This window comes from Aegilops tauschii, chromosome 4 (genome assembly GCF_002575655.3).
Source record: "Aegilops tauschii subsp. strangulata cultivar AL8/78 chromosome 4, Aet v6.0, whole genome shotgun sequence".
Lineage (NCBI taxonomy): Eukaryota > Viridiplantae > Streptophyta > Magnoliopsida > Poales > Poaceae > Aegilops > Aegilops tauschii.
Genome location: NC_053038.3, coordinates 308114082 through 308133975, shown reverse-complemented (window position 1 = coordinate 308133975; position 19894 = coordinate 308114082). Strand labels below are relative to the sequence as shown.

At 45.5% G+C, this 19894-nt stretch overlaps 2 protein-coding genes across 6 annotated transcripts; one reads left to right on the top strand and one right to left on the bottom strand.

The window, feature by feature from the left end:
• The first annotated feature begins 307 nt into the window (after positions 1 to 307).
• LOC109740599 (protein PIN-LIKES 6-like) lies at positions 308 to 19335 on the top strand. Its single transcript, XM_073496648.1, has 10 exons — positions 308 to 490; positions 16829 to 16908; positions 17074 to 17198; positions 17285 to 17406; positions 17490 to 17669; positions 17770 to 17844; positions 17961 to 18061; positions 18163 to 18215; positions 18359 to 18553; positions 18686 to 19335. Exons 1-10 carry the CDS (start codon positions 308 to 310, stop codon positions 18805 to 18807), a joined length of 1236 nt encoding a protein of 411 aa, XP_073352749.1. The 3' UTR covers positions 18808 to 19335.
• On the bottom strand, positions 1107 to 4326 carry LOC120962979 (uncharacterized). 5 transcript variants are annotated; one of them, XM_040387180.2, is made up of 7 exons: positions 4243 to 4300; positions 4101 to 4167; positions 2934 to 3109; positions 2452 to 2555; positions 1850 to 1937; positions 1583 to 1768; positions 1107 to 1487 (listed from the first exon to the last, which is right to left on the bottom strand). In XM_040387180.2, the coding sequence occupies exons 3-7, from the start codon at positions 2992 to 2994 to the stop codon at positions 1414 to 1416; spliced, it is 513 nt and encodes a 170-aa protein (XP_040243114.1). In that variant the 5' UTR covers positions 2995 to 3109; positions 4101 to 4167; positions 4243 to 4300; the 3' UTR covers positions 1107 to 1413. The 5 variants fall into 5 exon arrangements, with proteins under 5 accessions (XP_040243114.1, XP_073353458.1, XP_040243113.1 ...); XM_073497357.1 differs by having other exon boundaries at positions 4101 to 4326; XM_040387179.2 differs by lacking the exons at positions 4101 to 4167; positions 4243 to 4300 and having other exon boundaries at positions 2934 to 4087.
• Positions 19336 to 19894: the final 559 nt, after the last annotated feature.

Below are 19894 nucleotides of genomic sequence, written 5' to 3'. Positions count from 1 at the left end.
CAAAGTTAGTGCAAGGCCGCGAGACAGCGGCAATGAAGGACCCGTCACATGCTCGCGCTCTACTCCGCTCCGCTCCCCGCCATGCATCTCCGCAGCGCCCGGGCGCATCGGCCTAGGCCCCCCACGTCGACCACCAACAGCCGCGCACTCCCGAATTCATCGATTGAGATCCAGAGAAGCACGGCCGCCGAGGAAACGGGAGGTAATTAAACACGGCGTTTGACCAACTGCGTGCGTGCATGCATGCGTTCTTGCATTGCTCTTGGCTACCTCGCTGCCGATTCGCCGTCGACGTGGTGGCGCATACATGATGGAGATGTCGCTGATGGAAGCGATGGTGAGCGGCGGCACCGGGGAGTCGATCCTGACGTCGATGAAGTTTGCGGTGCTGCCGATCGCCAAGGTGTTCACATTGTGCTTCATGGGCTTCCTCATGGCCACCAGGTACATCGGCATCCTCGACGCCAACGGCCGCAAGCTTCTCAACGGGGTGAGCAAATTCCATATCCATGCGCGTCTGGTCTTTCAGAAAACGTTCACCTCAAATTATTCTCAATGGACTAGACCTCTATCGATGGCTTCGAAAATCTATACGTAGCACAAAATTATGTATGGGCAGACTACATATATATGGTTATCTGTTTTTAAAGGAGGATAAATGGGCCCTGCGTACTTAGCTTCAATCACAATAACATTACACTAGATCGGTACCGCGCCTTGGCGCGAGGATGCCGGTCCCAAGTTAGTAGGAATCCAGATTTAGCATATGCATTTATACAGGACAACTACCGAGTGATCCATTAAATAGGGATTTCATAATCTGGAACATTAGTTACTGCGTACATACCAGAAATAAACATAAGAACAAGTCACTTCCTACCAAAATATATGTGTCCTCTAAAACCAGAATCGACATGAACAAACAAAAGAATTGTTGACGAACAACACTTGGACGAAGCAAATCATTCTAAGCCTACAATTGATAAGATGGGTGGGACATATGCAAAGGAATTGTTGACGAACAACACTTGGACGAAATAAATCATTCTAAGCCTACAATTGATAAGATGGGTGGGAACATATATGCACGGCCAGCCGCTGAGTAATGCATTTAAATAGGGAATGCATTTAAATAGGGATCTCGCAATCTGCACCGATAGTTGATGCATCAATATATAATAGGAAAGATTTCATAAAGAAGAGCAAGGGTATTACTAATGGCAGGGGCAAGCATTATTGGCATCTTGGCAGTGGCTTAATATGTCAATCTTTTGATCGTCATCTTCAACCTCCTTACATTCTGGACATTTTCTCTTTTAAATCACTTGAATGGTCTTCAAATAGCATTGCCCACGAGGATATGCCTCACTACCGCAAGCCACGCCAACGCATACACCACAAGAAGGAGCAGCATCACATCCTCGTCCATCTCTGCGGTGTGGTGGCGGCTGTGCCTATCCTGCGGAGTGCCGAGGAGTGATAGCAACCTAGGTTATGATCAGCAGCAGCACGAGCACGACGACGGTAAGAGAAATAGGGAAGGATAAAGTGCACGGAAGAGGCGGGTCGAAGCAGCGAGGACCTTGAGGACGGCGCTGCCCGAGTCGTCCTCCTTGATGAGGAAGCACCAAGGGAAACTTGATGCTTGCCGCTGGCCTCCCTGATGAATTGGAGCTGAGCACTACGGGGTCAGAGGTGCAGCGCCTCATGCTTCTCCCGCTGACCACCGAGGAAAGCGAGGCCAGCTTGGGAGCAAAAGAGCCAGAAGCTGAATATATATAAGCAATCAACCAAGAAATGAGATGCTATATGTGAATAATATACAAATAAGAGATGCTATATAAATGACCTGCAGCGCGCCTTGGCGCGCGGTGCCGGGGCCGATTGTTGTGCCTAAGCGTGTGTGCCAGCCAGGCAAGCTTAGCATGTTTACTGGCCTATGATAAAGCAGAAGCATTTATCCTGATTAATAGCAATAGGAGTTGAGCACAAAGCAGAAGCATTTAGCTTGATTAAGAGCAGTATGGCATAAAGATTAGTGCTATATAGTAGCAGAAGCAAACAAAGCGGTAATGAGATCGATATTGAGCAAGCAAACCACATATAGGGCTAACAGAGAATGCCATTTTTTTCATACAAAGCAAGATTTTGATCTAACATAACAGAGAAACGGGCCTAACAGAGAAACATTTTGATCTAACAGAGAATGGCATAAAGATTAGTGCTATAGAATGGCATTTGGATCTAACATATAGGGCTAATAGTGAAAGCCTTTTCTTGGTGAAGTTTTTGTTGCCCAGAGTTTCGTGGTAGAATACGCCTCCTCTTGCGCCGCAAGGTATTGTTTGACACACAATAGAAGGGAACCAGAAATATTATGCCAGCCTTGCTTGTTTTTTGTAAGGCATGGAACAAAGAAATAGGCCTTTTACTGTGTCTATATGGGCCTACCTGATCGCCTCGAGTTGAAAACAAGAGAATCACGCTCCACGCCTTCATACCAATAGAGAAGCTGAGCCTAGGTGTATCAATTACGAACATGTGTTCTGCTACATCTAAAATAGAAGGATCAGTATGGTCATTACATGGAATTCTAAAGACAAATTAAACAAGTATCTGCTGCTGATAAAAAAAGTATAACAGGATTTGGTGAAATGTCAGTAGATTCTTAGGATCAGGGTAGCAGTCTTCGCCATCTAAAATTCTCTAGTTTGTAATTACACAAAAAATGGAGTTTCATTTGTTTGTATTTACACAAAAATAGAGTTTCCTTTGTTTTTCTACATACAAAAAAATGGAGTTTGCTAATGCAATCACATGTAGCAGAGTTGTTCAAGCAATTGACAGGAGGAGATGATACATACACTAAGCACCACAAAGTCATGTAACAAAAAATAGAGGAAAACTGAAGGAAGAGACAAAGATGGCATTACCTTCACAGGAGAGGTAGACCTGACTTTGCTGGGAGAGGAGCAGGGTAGCGGTCATCGCCATCGCCGACGGGAGGTGTCTCCAGTGAGAAAAGACATGGAAGCAAGTTGGAGATTCGCGACCCAACTACAATGAACTCCACTAAAATCCTTTGAAGCATTCAATTGCTGCAACAGACCTAGAGGAAAGTAGCCCAATTAGCTCACCCGCTCACCAAAAAAAGAAATGGAGGGAAAGAAATCCAAGAACACAAACTTGCACTACAATGGGTGAGTGGATAAGAAACAGAAACATGTAGCAATACAATAAGCCTTTGAAGCACTTAGCCTTAGTTGAGTCTTGCCAGGTAGTTGCTATTTACTACCACTTCAAAATAAGGAAAACAATCATTTTAATTTGTCATTTTAAAATGTCAAGCCACCTCTAACAACCCCATTTCTAACAATTTGTTTTTGGCTAGCCACGGTTTAGATTTGTTCATGTTGTACATCTTTTATTTTCTTTTGGCTATTATATTTTGCCTGAGAAAGAAAAAGTGAGGCAGCCAACAAATCAAGCAAGAAAACAAAGATGCACTTTGCCAAAAAGTAGCTAGATCCAGGACTCTGCTTGATAGTAAAGCGCCAACAAGATTTAAAAAAAGAGAAAGAGAAACCCCTTCTCTGGAAGCACGCATGACCGAAAATGATTTGCTTGTGCTCTTGGATAAATAGATACAGGTAGATCCAAGGCTTTACAGCAAGACGTATAGGACAGGACACGACCATCAAACCAAGCAAAGCAACCAAGATGTACTCTTTGAAATGTAGCTATATGAAAGTATCACTTTGACAGCAAAGTACCAGGAAAACAACAAAGACAAAGAAGGACCGCTTCTTTGAAACCAGCTAGACCTGAAAATCTCCCCCACATGATGTGAGCAGCGCCAACAAGCAAATCAACAGCTCACTTGTAGGGCATAGAAGAAACACACAAAAAGAAAAATAGGCCCCACCAGAATCCATAGAAGTGACAAAAAACCATGATTCCATCTCATAGTCGATCCAGCTGAGCAAGAACAAAAATACAAGCAAACAGTAATATACTCCTTGATGCCAGGCCTCTACCAACAAGAGCGCAAGCAAGCAAATGGTTGGAGAACTGAGAAGAGAAGAAGAAAAGGGATCGACCTGCAGAACGATGACCGACGTAGTAGTACGAATCGACCAGAAGCACGAGCACCCGCAGTGGACGAACCTGCAAGGGAAAAAGAGCAAATCAAGCATGAGCTCCAGGCAACCACGACTGGGACGGTCAGGGAAAAACACGTACAGATCGAGGGCCGCAGCAACAGATCCGGCGCACAGAGAACAAGAACAGAGGATCTACAACAAATAAGATCCAAAATTAGTTGACAGGAACACTATTTGTTTTTGAATATTTGTTAGTAGCAAACGTGAAATGCACAAAAAAATCAAATGGCTAATAAACCAACCAATCGTTCTGAAGCTAGTTCAGTAGGAAAGAACATTTAGCAAACTAAGATGAAGCTTTTTAAAAAGTCTGGTGAGCATGCAATGGGCAGCACTGGATAAATCATTAACTCTAAACAAAAAGGATGAAAGAACAGGGAAAAGGTCAATTCACATGGGATAAATCACTAATTCTAAACACTACCATCTAATTTGGAGGGCCTCTGCTTTCATACATAGCTGATTCAGAAGGACATGCGAATCAGAAGTAGTCAACCTCACATAGAAGATAGAACTGCCCTTCCCCTGAGTCCCCGATTACTACTGGACCATGTACTGCTAAAAGCACAAGGCCAAAAAACAGAAGAAATAATCGGAGGACGCATAAACTGAATTTGTTGCAATATATCAGAGGAAGAATAACATTTACTCCTGACTGTAGCGCAACTGTAATGTCTTCTCAACTAACAGAAGTACCCAACTTTGTGAAAATAAATGTTTCTCGGAATTTTCTGCTGTGTGCCAAAAGTTTGTTTCGGTCGATCAGAGAATTCCTTCCAATTTAGCGGTAAAACTTGCTTCTGCATAAAATGAACTGATATCCATACAACTAATATGACTACTATTAAATCCGTCTTATTTTTCCTTTTTTTACTACTATTACAACAACCCACGTGTGTATGCGATAGAAAACTTGCCCAGGAGGGAGAAACACAAGGTCAATTAATCAGTCTACCGGAGCAACAAATTAATAGTTTCGACGGTTCTATACAATTAAGAAGCTGAACTTTAAAGGCATATTTGAAAGGCACACAGCTGCTCTGCTCAGAGATTGTTGGCCCAAGCTCCATCTCTAATTCTTTTGACTGAAAATAAACATGAAAATATGCTAGAAGAAACAGAGGAAACGGAAATAAGGAAAAACAAAGAGAAATATGGCATGTAGGATAAAGTTCTTACAGGGATTTCTGTCAACCATTGCCAGCAAGGACACTAATACTACTCCACACAAATGATTAAACACATGATTAACGATGTTGCCAACAACTCTTATTTAGCTGCACCTTTCTAGTCCTGAAATTAAAGGAATGAAGCACACAGCTTAAAGATTTAAGAGATTAGTAAACAACTGCAGGTTTCAAAGATGCAGTAAATTTAACTAACAAATCTGCATATGTAGATAATATCCTCATTGTTTGTCATGTAAAACACCCTGTAATGTAAAGGATGGCAGTGCCAAAATAACTAAGAAATATGTTCTTATCTTATATGCTTTCAAAACAGAGAACATGGTTGCCGCGGCGACAGATAATCCAATGAGTGCCAAAGTAGCAACACCACCAGCGAAACCATCAAGACCATCAACCAATGTTACTCCAGTATCCATAGAAATAGAACTTATTGTAGCCAGAACCCATATAAAGTTTTCCCATGCATGCAAGACCAAATGGTGGAGGTAGAGGAACATATGATGTGCTCAGTATACAGATTATGCCCAATCATATACACAGTTGCCTATTTTTGCAAGAACAAGAGACTATTGCTACAGGAGATAGAAATGAAAAAACTTCATCATGGGCACACAATATATACAATGTTTGGAAACATAGAGAAGAAATGCAGTCAATAATCTTAATATATCAATAGAGAAGATCACCTGCATGACGTGTTGTGGGTGAATCAGGTGAGAACGGTGCCGATAGGGCTGCGACCGCAATGTCCTTCTTCCCTCCTCTCAGCGCATAACAAAGAGTAGGAACTGAGATTGTGGAGTGTGCCTACTGCATTGCAGAACAAATGAGAGAACTGTTGGGGAACGTAGCAGAAATTCAAAATTTTCTACGCATCACCAAGATCAATTTATGGAGTAATCTAGCAACGAGGGGAAGGGGAGTGCATCTACATACCATTGTAGATCGCGATGCGGAAGCGTTGCAAGAACGCGGATGAGGGAGTCGTACTCGTAGCGATTCAGATCGCGGTTGGTTCCGATCTAAGCGTCGAACCACGGCGCCTCCGCGTTCAACACACGTGCAGCCCGGTGACGTCTCCCACGCCTTGATCCAGCAAGGAGAGAGGGAGAGGTTGGGGAAGACTCCATCCAGCAGCAGCATGACGGCGTGGTGGTGATGGAGGAGCGTGGCAATCCCGCAGGGCTTCGCCAAGCACCGCGGGAGAGGAGGAGGAGGGAGAGGGGTAGGGCTGCGCCGAAAGAGAGACATTCTCATATGTATGGCAGCCCCAAATACCTCAAGTATATATAGGGGAAGGGGAGGGGCTGCACCCCCATCTAGGGTTCCCTCCCCAGGGGTGGCGGCAGCCCCCAAACCCATCTAGGGTGCGGCCAAGGGGAGGAGAGGGGGGCGCCACTAGGGTGGGCCTTAAGGCCCATCTGGACCTAGGGTTTGCCCCCTCCCACTCTCCCATGCGCCTTGGGCCTTGGTGGGGGGGCGCACCAGCCCACCTGGGGCTGGTACCCTCCCACACTTGGCCCACGCAGCCTTCTGGGGCTGGTGGCCCCACTTGGTGGACCCCCGGGACCCTCCCGGTGGTCCCGGTACATTACCGATATCACCCGAAACTTTTCCGGTGACCAAAACAGGACTTCCCATATATAAATCTTTACCTCCGGACCATTCCGGAACTCCTCGTGACGTCCGGGATCTCATCCGGGACTCCGAACAACATTCGGTAACCACGTACATACTTTCCCTATAACCCTAGCGTCATCGAACCTTAAGTGTGTAGACCCTACGGGTTCGGGAACCATGCAGACATGACCGAGACGTTCTCCGGTCAATAACCAACAGCGGGATCTGGATACCCATGTTGGCTCCCACATGTTCCACGATGATCTCATCGGATGAACCACGATGTCGGGGATTCAATCAATCCCGTATGCAATTCCCTTTGTCTATCGGTATGTTACTTGCCCGAGATTCGATCGTCGGTATCCCTATACCTTGTTCAATCTCGTTACCGGCAAGTCTCTTTACTCGTTCCGTAACTCACATCATCCCGTGATCAACTCCTTGATCACATTGTGCACATTATGATGATGTCCTACCGAGTGAGCCCAGAGATACCTCTCCGTTTACACGGAGTGACAAATCCCAGTCTCGATTCGTGCCAACCCAACAGACACTTTCGGAGATACCTGTAGTGCACCTTTATAGCCACCCAGTTACGTTGTGACGTTTGGTACACCCAAAGCATTCCTACGGTATCCGGGAGTTGCACAATCTCATGGTCTAAGAAAATGATACTTGACATTAGAAAAGCTCTGAGCAAACGAACTACACGATCTTGTGCTAGGCTTAGGATTGGGTCTTGTCCATCACATCATTCTCCTAATGATGTGATCCCGTTATCAACGACATCCAATGTCCATGGTCAGGAAACCGTAACCATCTATTGATCAACGAGCTAGTCAACTAGAGGCTTACTAGGGACATGGTGTTGTCTATGTATCCACACATGTATCTGAGTTTCCTATCAATACAATTCTAGCATGGATAATAAACGATTATCATGAACAAGGAAATATAATAATAACCAATTTATTATTGCCTCTAGGGCATATTTCCAACAGTCTCCCACTTGCACTAGAGTCAATAATCTAGTTCACATCACCATGTGATTAACACTCACAGGTCACATCACCATGTGACCAACATCCAAGAGTTTACTAGAGTCAACAATCTAGTTCACATCACTATGTGATTAACACTCAATGAGTTCTGGTTTGATCATGTTATGCTTGTGAGAGAGGTTATTAGTCAACGGGTCTGAACCTCTCAGATCCGTGTGTGCTTTACGAATATCTATGTCATCTTGTGGATGCTACCACGCGCTACTTGGAGCCATTTCAAATAACTGTTCTACTATACGAATCCGGTTTACTACTCAGAGTCATCCGGATTAGTGTCAAAGTTTGCATCGACGTAACCCTTTACGACGAACTCCTTTTCACCTCCATAATCGAGAAAATTCCTTAGTCCACTAGATACTAAGGATAAGTTCGATCGCTGTCATGTGATCCATTCCCGGATCACTATTGTACCCCTTGACCAACTCATGGCAAGGCACACTTCATGTGCGGTACACAGCATAGCATACTGTAGAGCCTACGTCTAAAGCATAGGGGACGACCTTCATCCTTTCTCTCTCTTCTGCTGTGGTCAGGTCTTGAGTCTTACTCAATACTCACACCTTGTAACACAGCCAAGAACTCCTTCTTTGCTGATCTATTTTGAACTCTTTCAAAATCATGTCAAGGTGTGCGTTCTTTGAAAGTATCATCGGGCATCTTGATCTATCTCTATGGATCTTGATGCCCAGTATGTAAGCAGCTTTATCCAGGTCTTCCTTTGAAAAACTCCTTTCAAACAACCTTTTATGCTTTCCAGAAATTTTACATCATTTCGGATCAACAATATGTCATTCACATATATTTATCAGAAATGTTGTAGCGCTCCCACTCACTTTATTGTAAATACAAGTTTCTAACAAACTTTGTATAAACCCAAAAACTTTGATCACTCCATCAAAGCGTATATTCTGACTCCGAGATGCTTGCTCTAATCCATGGAAGGATTGCTGGAGCTAGCATACCTTTTAGCATCCTTAGGATCGACAAAACCTTTCTGATTGTATCACATACAACCTTTCCTTACGAAAACTGGTAAGGAAACTTGTTTTGACATCCATCTGCCAGATTTCATAAATGCAGCTAATGCTAAAATGATTCCGACGGACTTAAGCATCGCTACGGATGAGAAAATCTCATCGTAGTCAACTCCTTGAACTTGTGGAAATACTCTTTGCCACAAGTCGAGCTTCATAGACGGTAACATTACCGTCCACGTCCGTCTTCTTCTCAAAGTTCCATTTATCTCGGATTTCATGGCTTCTAACCATTTGTCGGAATATGGGCCCACCATCACTTCTCCATAGCTCGTAGGTTCATTGTTGTCTAGCAACATGACTTCCAAGACAGGATCACGTACTACTCTGAAGTATTACGCATCCTCGTCGTCCTACGAGGTTTGGTAGTGACTTGATCCGAAGTTTCATGATCACTATCATAAGCTTCCACTTCAATTGGTGTAGGTGCCACAGGAACAACTTCCTGTGCCCTGCTACACACTAGTTGAAGTTATGGTTCAATAACCTCATAGAGTCTCCACCATCCTCCCACTCAATTCTTTCGAGAGAAACTTTTCCTCGAGAAAGGAACTGTTTTCTAGAAGCAATTACTTTTGCTTCCAGATCTGAAATAGGAGGTATACCCAACTGTTTTGGGTATTCTATGAAGACGCATTTACCTGCTTTGGGATCGAGCTTATCAGCCTGAAACTTTTTCACATAAGCATCGCAGCCCCAAACTTTTAAGAAACGACAACTTAGGTTTCTCTAAACGGTGTCGTCTCAACGGAATTGCGTGGTGCCCCTTTTTAAAGTGAATGCGGTTGTCTCTAATGCCTAACCCATAAACGATAGTGGTAATTCGATAAGAGACATCATGGTATGCACCATATCCAATAGGGTGCAGTTATGATGTTCGGACACACCATCACACTATGGTGTTCCAGGCGGTATTAATTGTGAAACACTTTCCACAATGTCTTAATTGTGTGCCAAACTCGTAACTCAGATACTCATCTCTATGATCATATCACAGACATTTTATCCTCTTGTCACGACGATCTTCAACTTCACTCTGAAATTACTTGAACCTTTCAATAATTCAGACTTGTGTTTCTTCAAGTAAATACACTCAGCATCTACTCAAATCATCTGTGAAGTAAGAACATAACGATATCCACTGCATGCCTCAGCACTCATTGGACTGCATACATCAAAATGTATTACTTCCAATAAGTTGCTCTCTTGTTCCATCTTACTGAAAACGAGGCCTTTCAGTCATCTTGCCCATGTGGTATGATTTGCATGTCTCAAGTGATTCAAAATCAAGTGAGTCAAAACGATACATCTGCATGGAGTTTCTTCATGCATATATACCAATAGACATGGTTCGCATGTCTCAATCTTTTCAAAAACGACTGAGTCCAAAGATCCATCTACATGGAGCTTCTTCATGCGTTCTATACCAATATGACTCAAATGGCAGTGCCACAAGTATGTGGAACTATCATTACTATTTTATATCTTTTGGCACGAACATGTGTATCACTACGATCGAGATTCATTTTAGGTGTAAGACCATTGAAGGTATTATTCAAATAAAAGAGTAACCATTATTCTCCTTAAATGAATAACCGTATTGCGATAAACATAATCCAATCATGTTTGTGCTCAACGCAAACACCAATCTCGATGGTAGAGGGAGCATGCGATGCTTGATCACATCAACCTTGGAAACACTTCCAACACATATCGTCATCTCACCTTTAGCTAGTCTCCGTTTATTCCGCAGCTTTTATTTCGAGTTACTAACACTTAGCAACCGAACCGGTATCTAATCCCCTGGTGCTGCTAGGAGTACTAGTAAAGTACACATTCATATAATGTATATCCAATATACTCCTGTCGACCTTGCCTGCCTTCTCATCTACCAAGTATCTAGGGTAGCTCTGCTTCAGTGACCGTTCCCCTCATTACAGAAGCACTTAGTCTCGGGTTTGGGTTCAACCTTGGGATTCTTCACTAGAGCAGCAATTGATTTGTTGTTTCATGAAGTATCCCTTCTTCCCTTGCCCTTCTTGAAACTAGTGGTTTTACTAACCATCAACAATTGATGCTCCTACTTGATTTCTACTTTCGCGGTGTCAAACATCGCGAATAGCTCAAGGATCATCATATCTATCCCTGATATGTTATAGTTCATCACCAAGCTCCAGTAGCTTGGTGGCAGTGACTTTGGAGAACCATCACTATCTCATCTGGAAGATTAACTCCCACTCGATTCAAGTGATTGTGGTATTCAGACAATCTGAGCACGTGCTCAACGATTGAGCTTTTCTCCCTTAGTTTGCAGGCTTAAGAAACTTGTCAGAGGTCTCATACCTCTTGACGTGGGCACTAGTCCGAAATCCCAATTTCAGTCTTCGGAACATCTCATATGTTCTGCGACGTTTCAAAAACTGTCTTTGGTGCCACAATTCTAAACCGTCAGCATTACTCACTGAATTATCACGTAGTCATCAAAACGTGTATGTCAGATGTTTCGCAACATCTACAGACGACGCTGAGGTTCAGCACACCGAGCGGTGCATTAAGGACATAAGCCTTCTGTGCAGCAATGAGGACAATCCTCAGTTTACGGACCCAGTCCGCATAATTGCTACTACCAACTTTCAACTAAATTTTATCTAGGAACATATCTTAAACAGTAGAACTAAAGCGCAAGCTATGACATAATTTGCAAAGACTTTTTGACTATGTTCATGATAATGAAGTTCATCTGATTATTGAACTCCCACTCAGATAGACATCCCTCTAGTCATCTAAGTGATACATGATCCGAGTCAAACTAGGCCGTGTCCGATCATCACGTGAGACGGACTAGTCATCATCGGTGAACATCTCCATGTTGATCGTATCTGCTATACGACTCATGTTCGACCTTTCAGTCTCTTGTGTTCCGAGGCCATGTCTGTACATGCTAGGCTCGTCAAGTCAACCTAAGTGTTTTGCATGTGTTCCGAGGCCATGTCTGTACATGCTAGGCTCGTCAACACCCGTTGTATTCGAACGTTAGAATCTATCACACCCGATCATCACGTGGTGCTTCGAAACAACGAACCTTCGCAACGGTGCACAGTTAGGGGAACACACGTCTCTTGAAATTTTTAGTGAGGGATCATCTTATTTATGCTACCGTCGTTCTAAGCAAATAAGATGCATAACATGATAAACATCACATGCAATCAAATAGTGACATGATATGGCCAATATCATTTTGCTCCTTTGATCTCCATCTTCGGGGCACCATGATCATCTTTGTCACCGGCAAGACACCATGATCTCCATCATCATGATCTCCATCATTGTGTCTTCATGAAGTTGTCACGCCAACGATTACTTCTACTTCTATGGCTAACGCGCTTAGCAATAAAGTAAAGTAATTTACATGGCGTTATTCAATGACACGCGGGTCATACAAAAAATAAAGATAACTCCTATGGCTCCTTCCGGTTGTCATACTCATCGACATGCAAGTCGTGATTCCTATTACAAGAATATGATCAATCTCATACATCACATATATCATTCATCACATCTTCTGGCCATATCACATCACAAGGCACATGCTGCAAAAACAAGTTAGACGTCCTCTAATTGTTGTTGCAAGTTTTTACGTGGCTTGTATAGGTTTCTAGCAAGAACGTTTCTTACCTACGTAAGACCACAACGTGATATGCCAATTTATATTTACCCTTCATAAGGACCCTTTTCATCGAATTCGTTCCGACTAAAGTGGGAGAGACAGACACCCGCTAGCCACCTTATGCAACTCGTGCATGTCAGTCGGTGGAACCTGTCTCACGTAAGCGTACGTGTAAGGTCGGTCCCGGCCGCTTCATCCCACAATGCCGCCGAAACAAGATAAGACTAGTAGCGGCAAGAAGAATTGGCAACATCTACGCCCACAACTGCTTTGTGTTCTACTCGTGCATAGAAACTACGCATAGACCTAGCTCATGATGCCACTGTTGGGGAACGTAGCAGAAATTCAAAATTTTCTACGCATCACCAAGATCAATCTATGGAGTAATCTAGCAACGAGGGGAAGGGGAGTGCATCTAAATACCATTGTAGATCGCGATGCGGAAGCGTTGCAAGAACGCGGATGAGGGAGTCGTACTCGTAGCGATTTAGATCGCGGTTGGTTCCGATCTAAGCGCCGAACCACGGCGCCTCCGCGTTCAACACACGTGCAGCCCGGTGACGTCTCCCACGCCTTGATCCAGCAAGGAGAGAGGGAGAGGTTGGGGAAGACTCCATCCAGCAGCAGCACGACGGCGTGGTGGTGATGGAGGAGCGTGGCAATCCCGCAGGGCTTCGCCAAGCACCGCGGGAGAGGAGGAGGGAGAGGGGTAGGGCTGTGCCGAAAGAGAGACATTCTCATATGTATGGCAGCCCCAAATACCTCAAGTATATATAGGGGAAGGGGAGGGGTTGCGCCCCCATCTAGGGTTCCCTCCCCAGGGGTGGCGGCAGCCCCCAAACCCATCTAGGGTGCGGCCAAGGGGAGGAGAGGGGGGCGCCACTAGGGTGGGCCTTAAGGCCCATCTGGACCTAGGGTTTGCCCCCTCCCACTCTCCCATGCGCCTTGGGCCTTGGTGGGGGGGCGCACCAGCCCACCTGGGGCTGGTACCCTCCCACACTTGGCCCACGCAGCCTTCTGGGGCTGGTGGCCCCACTTGGTGGACCCCCGGGACCCTCTCGGTGGTCCCGGTACATTACCGATATCACCCGAAACTTTTCCGGTGACCAAAACAGGACTTCCCATATATAAATCTTTACCTCCGGACCATTCCGGAACTCCTCGTGACATCCGGGATCTCATCCGGGACTCCGAACAACATTCGGTAACCACGTACATACTTTCCCTATAACCCTAGCGTCATCGAACCTTAAGTGTGTAGACCCTACGGGTTCGGGAACCATGCAGACATGACCGAGACGTTCTCCGGTCAATAACCAACAGCGGGATCTGGATACCCATGTTGGCTCCCACATGTTCCACGATGATCTCATCGGATGAACCACGATGTCGGTGATTCAATCAATCCCGTATGCAATTCCCTTTGTCTATCGGTATGTTACTTGCCCGAGATTCGATCGTCGGTATCCCTATACCTTGTTCAATCTCGTTACAGGCAAGTCTCTTTACTCGTTCCGTAACTCACATCATCCCGTGATCAACTCCTTGATCACATTGTGCACATTATGATGATGTCCTACCGAGTGGGCCCAGAGATACCTCTCCGTTTACATGGAGTGACAAATCCCAGTCTCGATTCGTGCCAACCCAACAGACACTTTCGGAGATACCTGTAGTGCACCTTTATAGCCACCCAGTTACGTTGTGACGTTTGGTACACCCAAAGCATTCCTACGGTATCCGGGAGTTGCACAATCTCATGGTCTAAGGAAATGATACTTGACATTAGAAAAGCTCTGAGCAAACGAACTACACGATCTTGTGCTAGGCTTAGGATTGGGTCTTGTCCATCACATCATTCTCCTAATGATGTGATCTCGTTATCAACGACATCCAATGTCCATGGTCAGGAAACCGTAACCATCTATTGATCAACGAGCTAGTCAACTAGAGGCTTACTAGGGACATGGTGTTGTCTTTGTATCCACACATGTATCTGAGTTTCCTATCAATACAATTCTAGCATGGATAATAAACGATTATCGTGAATAAGGAAATATAATAATAATCAATTTATTATTGCCTCTAGGGCATATTTCCAACAAGAACTGGTTCTGTGATACCCTGCAGCTACTCCTGGTCCTAAGAAAAACGGAAATACAATCAATTTCCTCTGTTTTTGCCCTGTGGTCAAAATGAATATTTATGTAATGCTTCTGCTTACTGAAAACGGCATGCACAACTACTTAAATAATGAACTCCTCGTCGCAGGGAGGCAGATCTCTATTATGAGCAGATACTCTCTTCTACAACTTGTTCCTGAACAGGAGTATTTCACACGATCAGAGTACTGAACGGGTGCTATAAGACAATGTACAAGAAAAACATCAACCACACCAGGGTTGCACGAGCTACCTCAAAATTGTCAGCATAATATGGCATTGATGAAGGCATAATACCAGACTTGAGGATAAATGATTTGTTTGAGATAGTGTTACTTACATCTAAACATTCTCAGTTTTGGTGCCAAGAGGATGCCTTCTGAGAACCACCTCCAAACTAATATGAAAAAGCAAGTACAGAAGAAACATTACACAATAAGATAAAAGCATATGTTCTGTCAACAAAGATACAAAACACACAAGCAACACATGCAGGTCAATCCCAACTATTTGAATGAACCCAAGAAAAATATTCCATGCCGTTCTTTACAAAATTAGACAAAAATAATGTACCAGCAAGTATATGCTCCTGAAAAAGAAGCCATGTCTAGGCATCAGAACAAAGGTTTCCTATGTGATAAGAATCAAGCCAAAGGGATTGTTATTTAACAATAAATATATGAGTATGATAATTAGCTGAAGGTCTCGATGCTTCCCCTATTTGTGTGGTTAATGATGTTATGTTCAGTCCACATAGTCTAGATGTACGATTTCTAGGAAACACTTGATATGTTTTTATTAAAATGCTTATCAGTACTGCAGGAGTGGAAGAAGTTTCTACTATAACAATTGCACATGATTCAGCGTTTTGATGGATCAAGAGCTTTCTGATCTATGTGTGATTGAGAAAAGAAACAATAGAAAGAAGAGATTGAGAGGGAGAGAGATGTCAGGGAGCAAACCTGTTTGGAGGAGACAAGAGGGCATCGACGGCAGCAGGGCGCTTGGCGACGACAGGGAGGAGACCGCTGCTTTGCGCCGCACACCTCGCATGCGCATCCTTGTTCGCCGACGGCCCCGCGTCCATCCACGTCCCCGGCGGAGGCCACCTGCAGAGAACGGGTTAGTTGAAGGGTGGTGCGGCGAGGCAAGGGGCGAGCGGCGGCTTGTGCGGATCTCGAACCGGCGGGGAGCTGGCGACAGAGGGGCGGCGCCCGGAGGGGACGAAGGAACGGGAGGTGGTGGCGCCGAGCGGCAGGCGGCTGCCCTTGGGCTGCTTCTCGGAGGACTTGCGCTTCTTCCGGCCATGGCTGGCTCAGCCACGGGAGAGGAACATGGAGAGGATTGTAGCGCGGCTGCGGCTGGTTGGCGGCGGCGGCGGATGGGGAGGATGGCTGGTGGCGGCGGCTCTCGAGAGAAAGAGATGTGCGGGAGAGAGAAGTGAGGGGGCAGCGAATCGAACGAGGAGATCGAACCCTACCACTGATTGGGGAGGAGGGAGCGAATCAGAAAAGGGCGCGTGTTGACCTAAGATGTGAAATGACAAAAATACCCTCGTGGGGGCACCAAAATATCGGCGATGGCACGAGATCTTTACAGTGGGGTGAAACTATTCATTGCTACAGGAGCTCCTGTTCAATCCGACGGCCAAGATCTTTCCTAAGGAGCATCGAACGGCCGAGATTGCATCAAGCAAAACGATCCAACGGCTGGGAACTCCAAATCGCTGAGGAGGCTGGAGGTTCACTGTCATCCTTATTTCTCGATATGACACCTTATATTAATTCATGTGAATAATACCTGTAGGTACGAACTCATTGCGTCAGTGGCCTGAAATTCTCATAGTACAGTTGTGTCCCTACCTACGGCTCCTGACATTCTCATATGTATTCTTCATGTTTTAATTGTATATATCCGGTTGTTGTTTCCAGCTAGTGTTTTCCCTACTACTTCCGTGCCTTATATTCACTCAGCTTGGACGAGCAATTACAGTGCAGAAACTGTTAGACTGGTAAGTATCAGTAAGCTCTAGCTCTAATTAGCACGAAAAATACGCTAGGTCGAATTGGAATACTATGAAATTAGTGTGGATACTTCTTACAGATTTTCCTCCGTCAGAACACTGAGCAAAAATGGAGACGAGAATCCTTATATACTAATCTCCAACACTCTGCAGGTGGTACATCCCTTTAAATATTGTTCTGGGGACAGTGTCTGGTTCTCTAGTGGGCCTTCTTGTGGCGTTCATTGTACAGCCGCCACGTCCATATTTCAAGTTCACCGTTGTCCACATCGCCATAGGCAAGCCGTATTCTGCCAGCTTGTGGATCCATGGTTTGATACGTGGGTCCTGAGCTTGTGATGGGTGTGTGCGTGCATGCATGCAGGTAACAATGGAAACATGCCTCTTGTCCTGATCGCCGCTCTCTGTCGAGACCCATCAAACCCGTTTGGCGACCCTGAGAAATGCAAGCAGGACGGCAACGCATACGTCTCCTTTGGGCAATGGGTACAGCATAACATATATGCGTTCCCGTTTCATCCCTTGTGGGTTGTGAGGTGTGATCTCATGTATGTGTCCTTGGCCGCCAGGTCGGGGCGATCATCTTGTACAGCTACGTGTTTCAGATGCTTGCGCCGCCGCCTGGTGAAACCTTCGACGGAAGCAGAGTGGAGAAGCCCCCTCCCCCGGCCCTGGCTGCCGCACCTGCACCTGAACAAGTTCCCCTGCTAACGTCGCGTGCATCTGAACAAGCTCCCAAGTGCTCAAAAGTAAGATGTTTTTCTTTCTTCCGTAGTTCTGTCGTTACAAGTTCTTCCGAAATGCCGATGAATGGTTTTCTGAAGGGTACCTGCCCTGTAAACTGGACAGGCACTGGAAAGCCTGCACATCTTTGTTCGGAAATTTAAGCTGAAGCGAGTGTTTCAACCACCGGTGATTGCCTCGGTGAGTAATTAATACTGTAATACAGTGCTCGTTTGATTCTGCTCACACAGAGACTCTGCACTGGCTGCCCTTTCCATCCACCGCTGTGATTCAACGTTTGTCAACATGTTCGTCAGGCACTGGGGATTTCCATTGGAGCAACGCCATCCCTGAAGCACTTGGTCCTGACTAACCACGCCCCGTTATTCTTCTTTACCGATGCCTGCATCATTCTTGGGTACAATTTCATATTGCAGTTGCAGTATACACAAATCTCGTAGTGTGCCTTAGAGGATACTACTGCATGGTAACACAATACGGTCTGCTGCCTTCCTGTAGGGGGGCAATGATCCCATGCATCTTGCTCGCCCTCGGAGGCAATCTCGTCGATGGTTAGCTCCGTCCGCTGTGCTCTCCTGCATGCATGCATGTAACCTCAGTTATCAGTGAACGCGAATGATTACTACTACGAGTACAAGAAAGATATGCACTCCTCAGAAAAGCGTGTATGTGTTGTTGATTGGAATCGATGCAGGTCCGGGTGCGGGCAGCAAGAAGCTGGGACTGAGGACGACGGCGGCGATCATCATCGGGCGGCTGGTGCTGGTCCCACCGGCGGGGATGTGCATGGTCGCCCTGGCGGACAGGCTGGGGTTCATCCCGAGGGGCGACACCATGTTCAAGTTCGTCCTCCTCCTGCAGCACTCCATGCCCACCTCCGTGCTCTCCGGTACAACAATTCATGTCCCCGACCCAACTCAACCAAATTAAACCGCCACGCGTGGATGGATGTTGCATACATGCACCAGGTTAAATCATGCATGAGTAACGAAGCTCTGCTCTGTACGTTGGATTCGAGCAGGGGCCGTCGCTAATCTGCGCGGTTGCGGGGAGGAGTCGGCGGCGGTGCTCTTCTGGATGTACGTTTGCGCCGTCTTCTCCGTCGCCGGGTGGATGGTGCTCTACATCAGGATGCTCTTCTGAGGCCAGGCCTCCACCCCTTCTGTGGTTCCGTTCCCGCTTCTTCCACCAAGCAAATGTTACTCTGTACTCCATCCACTCCGACCGATACATCAATTCATACGCTGCTGTTGCTTATTGCAGTTCACACGCGCCGACGATGGTGATGCTAGTAGTAGCTGACACTGACAGTGACCTCCCGGTCGCGGACAAAGTTTGCTGTCGACGCTCTCGATTTGTGCGTCCAGGACGTGTCCCTCACAAGACTCGCCGCCCCGGCCGGGAAGGGCTTGGCTCCTTTTGATTTGTGTGGCGGGGACGGGATACTGCCGCCGCTGGAAATGCCCTGCAGCTTCACATAAACGACAGAAAGGAATATGCACCAAGCATTCGGTCTACATTAGAGTTATGGATCACTAAAACCTAGCACTCTTTATGAGTTGTCCACAGCGTGTATGGGTTCCTTTGATTCCAAGGATTTTCATAGGAATTTTAAATCCTTAGAGCATCTCTTCCAATTACTATAATTTAGAGGACTACACGGTCTGAGTATCATTTAGCAAAGTATATTCACTACTTTAAAAAAAGGCCGTTTCTAATCGATCCCCTAAACTTAACTCACTAATTTTCTTTTTGACCAAATCCGTTTAATTTGATCCACCAAGTTAAACTTCAATACTCAATTATTTTATTAAACGACGTCTTTTTTAAAAAAAAGGCATGAGCCCGACTTTACAAATAAAGCCACGAGGGGTAGCAAGACATAACAGACAGGACAACCAACCAACATCCAGGACAATCACGAGAAATAAGACCGGCCAACAGACACGCGGGCCAGCATAAAAACATAACATAGGCACGCAGGCCAACAACCTACTCCTAAAAACAGAGGACGGCAAGACTAGGCAGGATCATCATCCGCTGGAGACGATAAAGAGTTGGTGGACGCTCGAACTTTAGCAATCAGCATCTCAGGGAGTCCCGATCATCAGGTTTAGTCAATAATTTTCACTGCTGCAAAAAGATACATTTTAAACAGGACATAAGCAGGTTTGTTAGAAAAAACACCCTCAATGATGAATTTGTTTATTGTAGTCTAAAGCGACCAGCA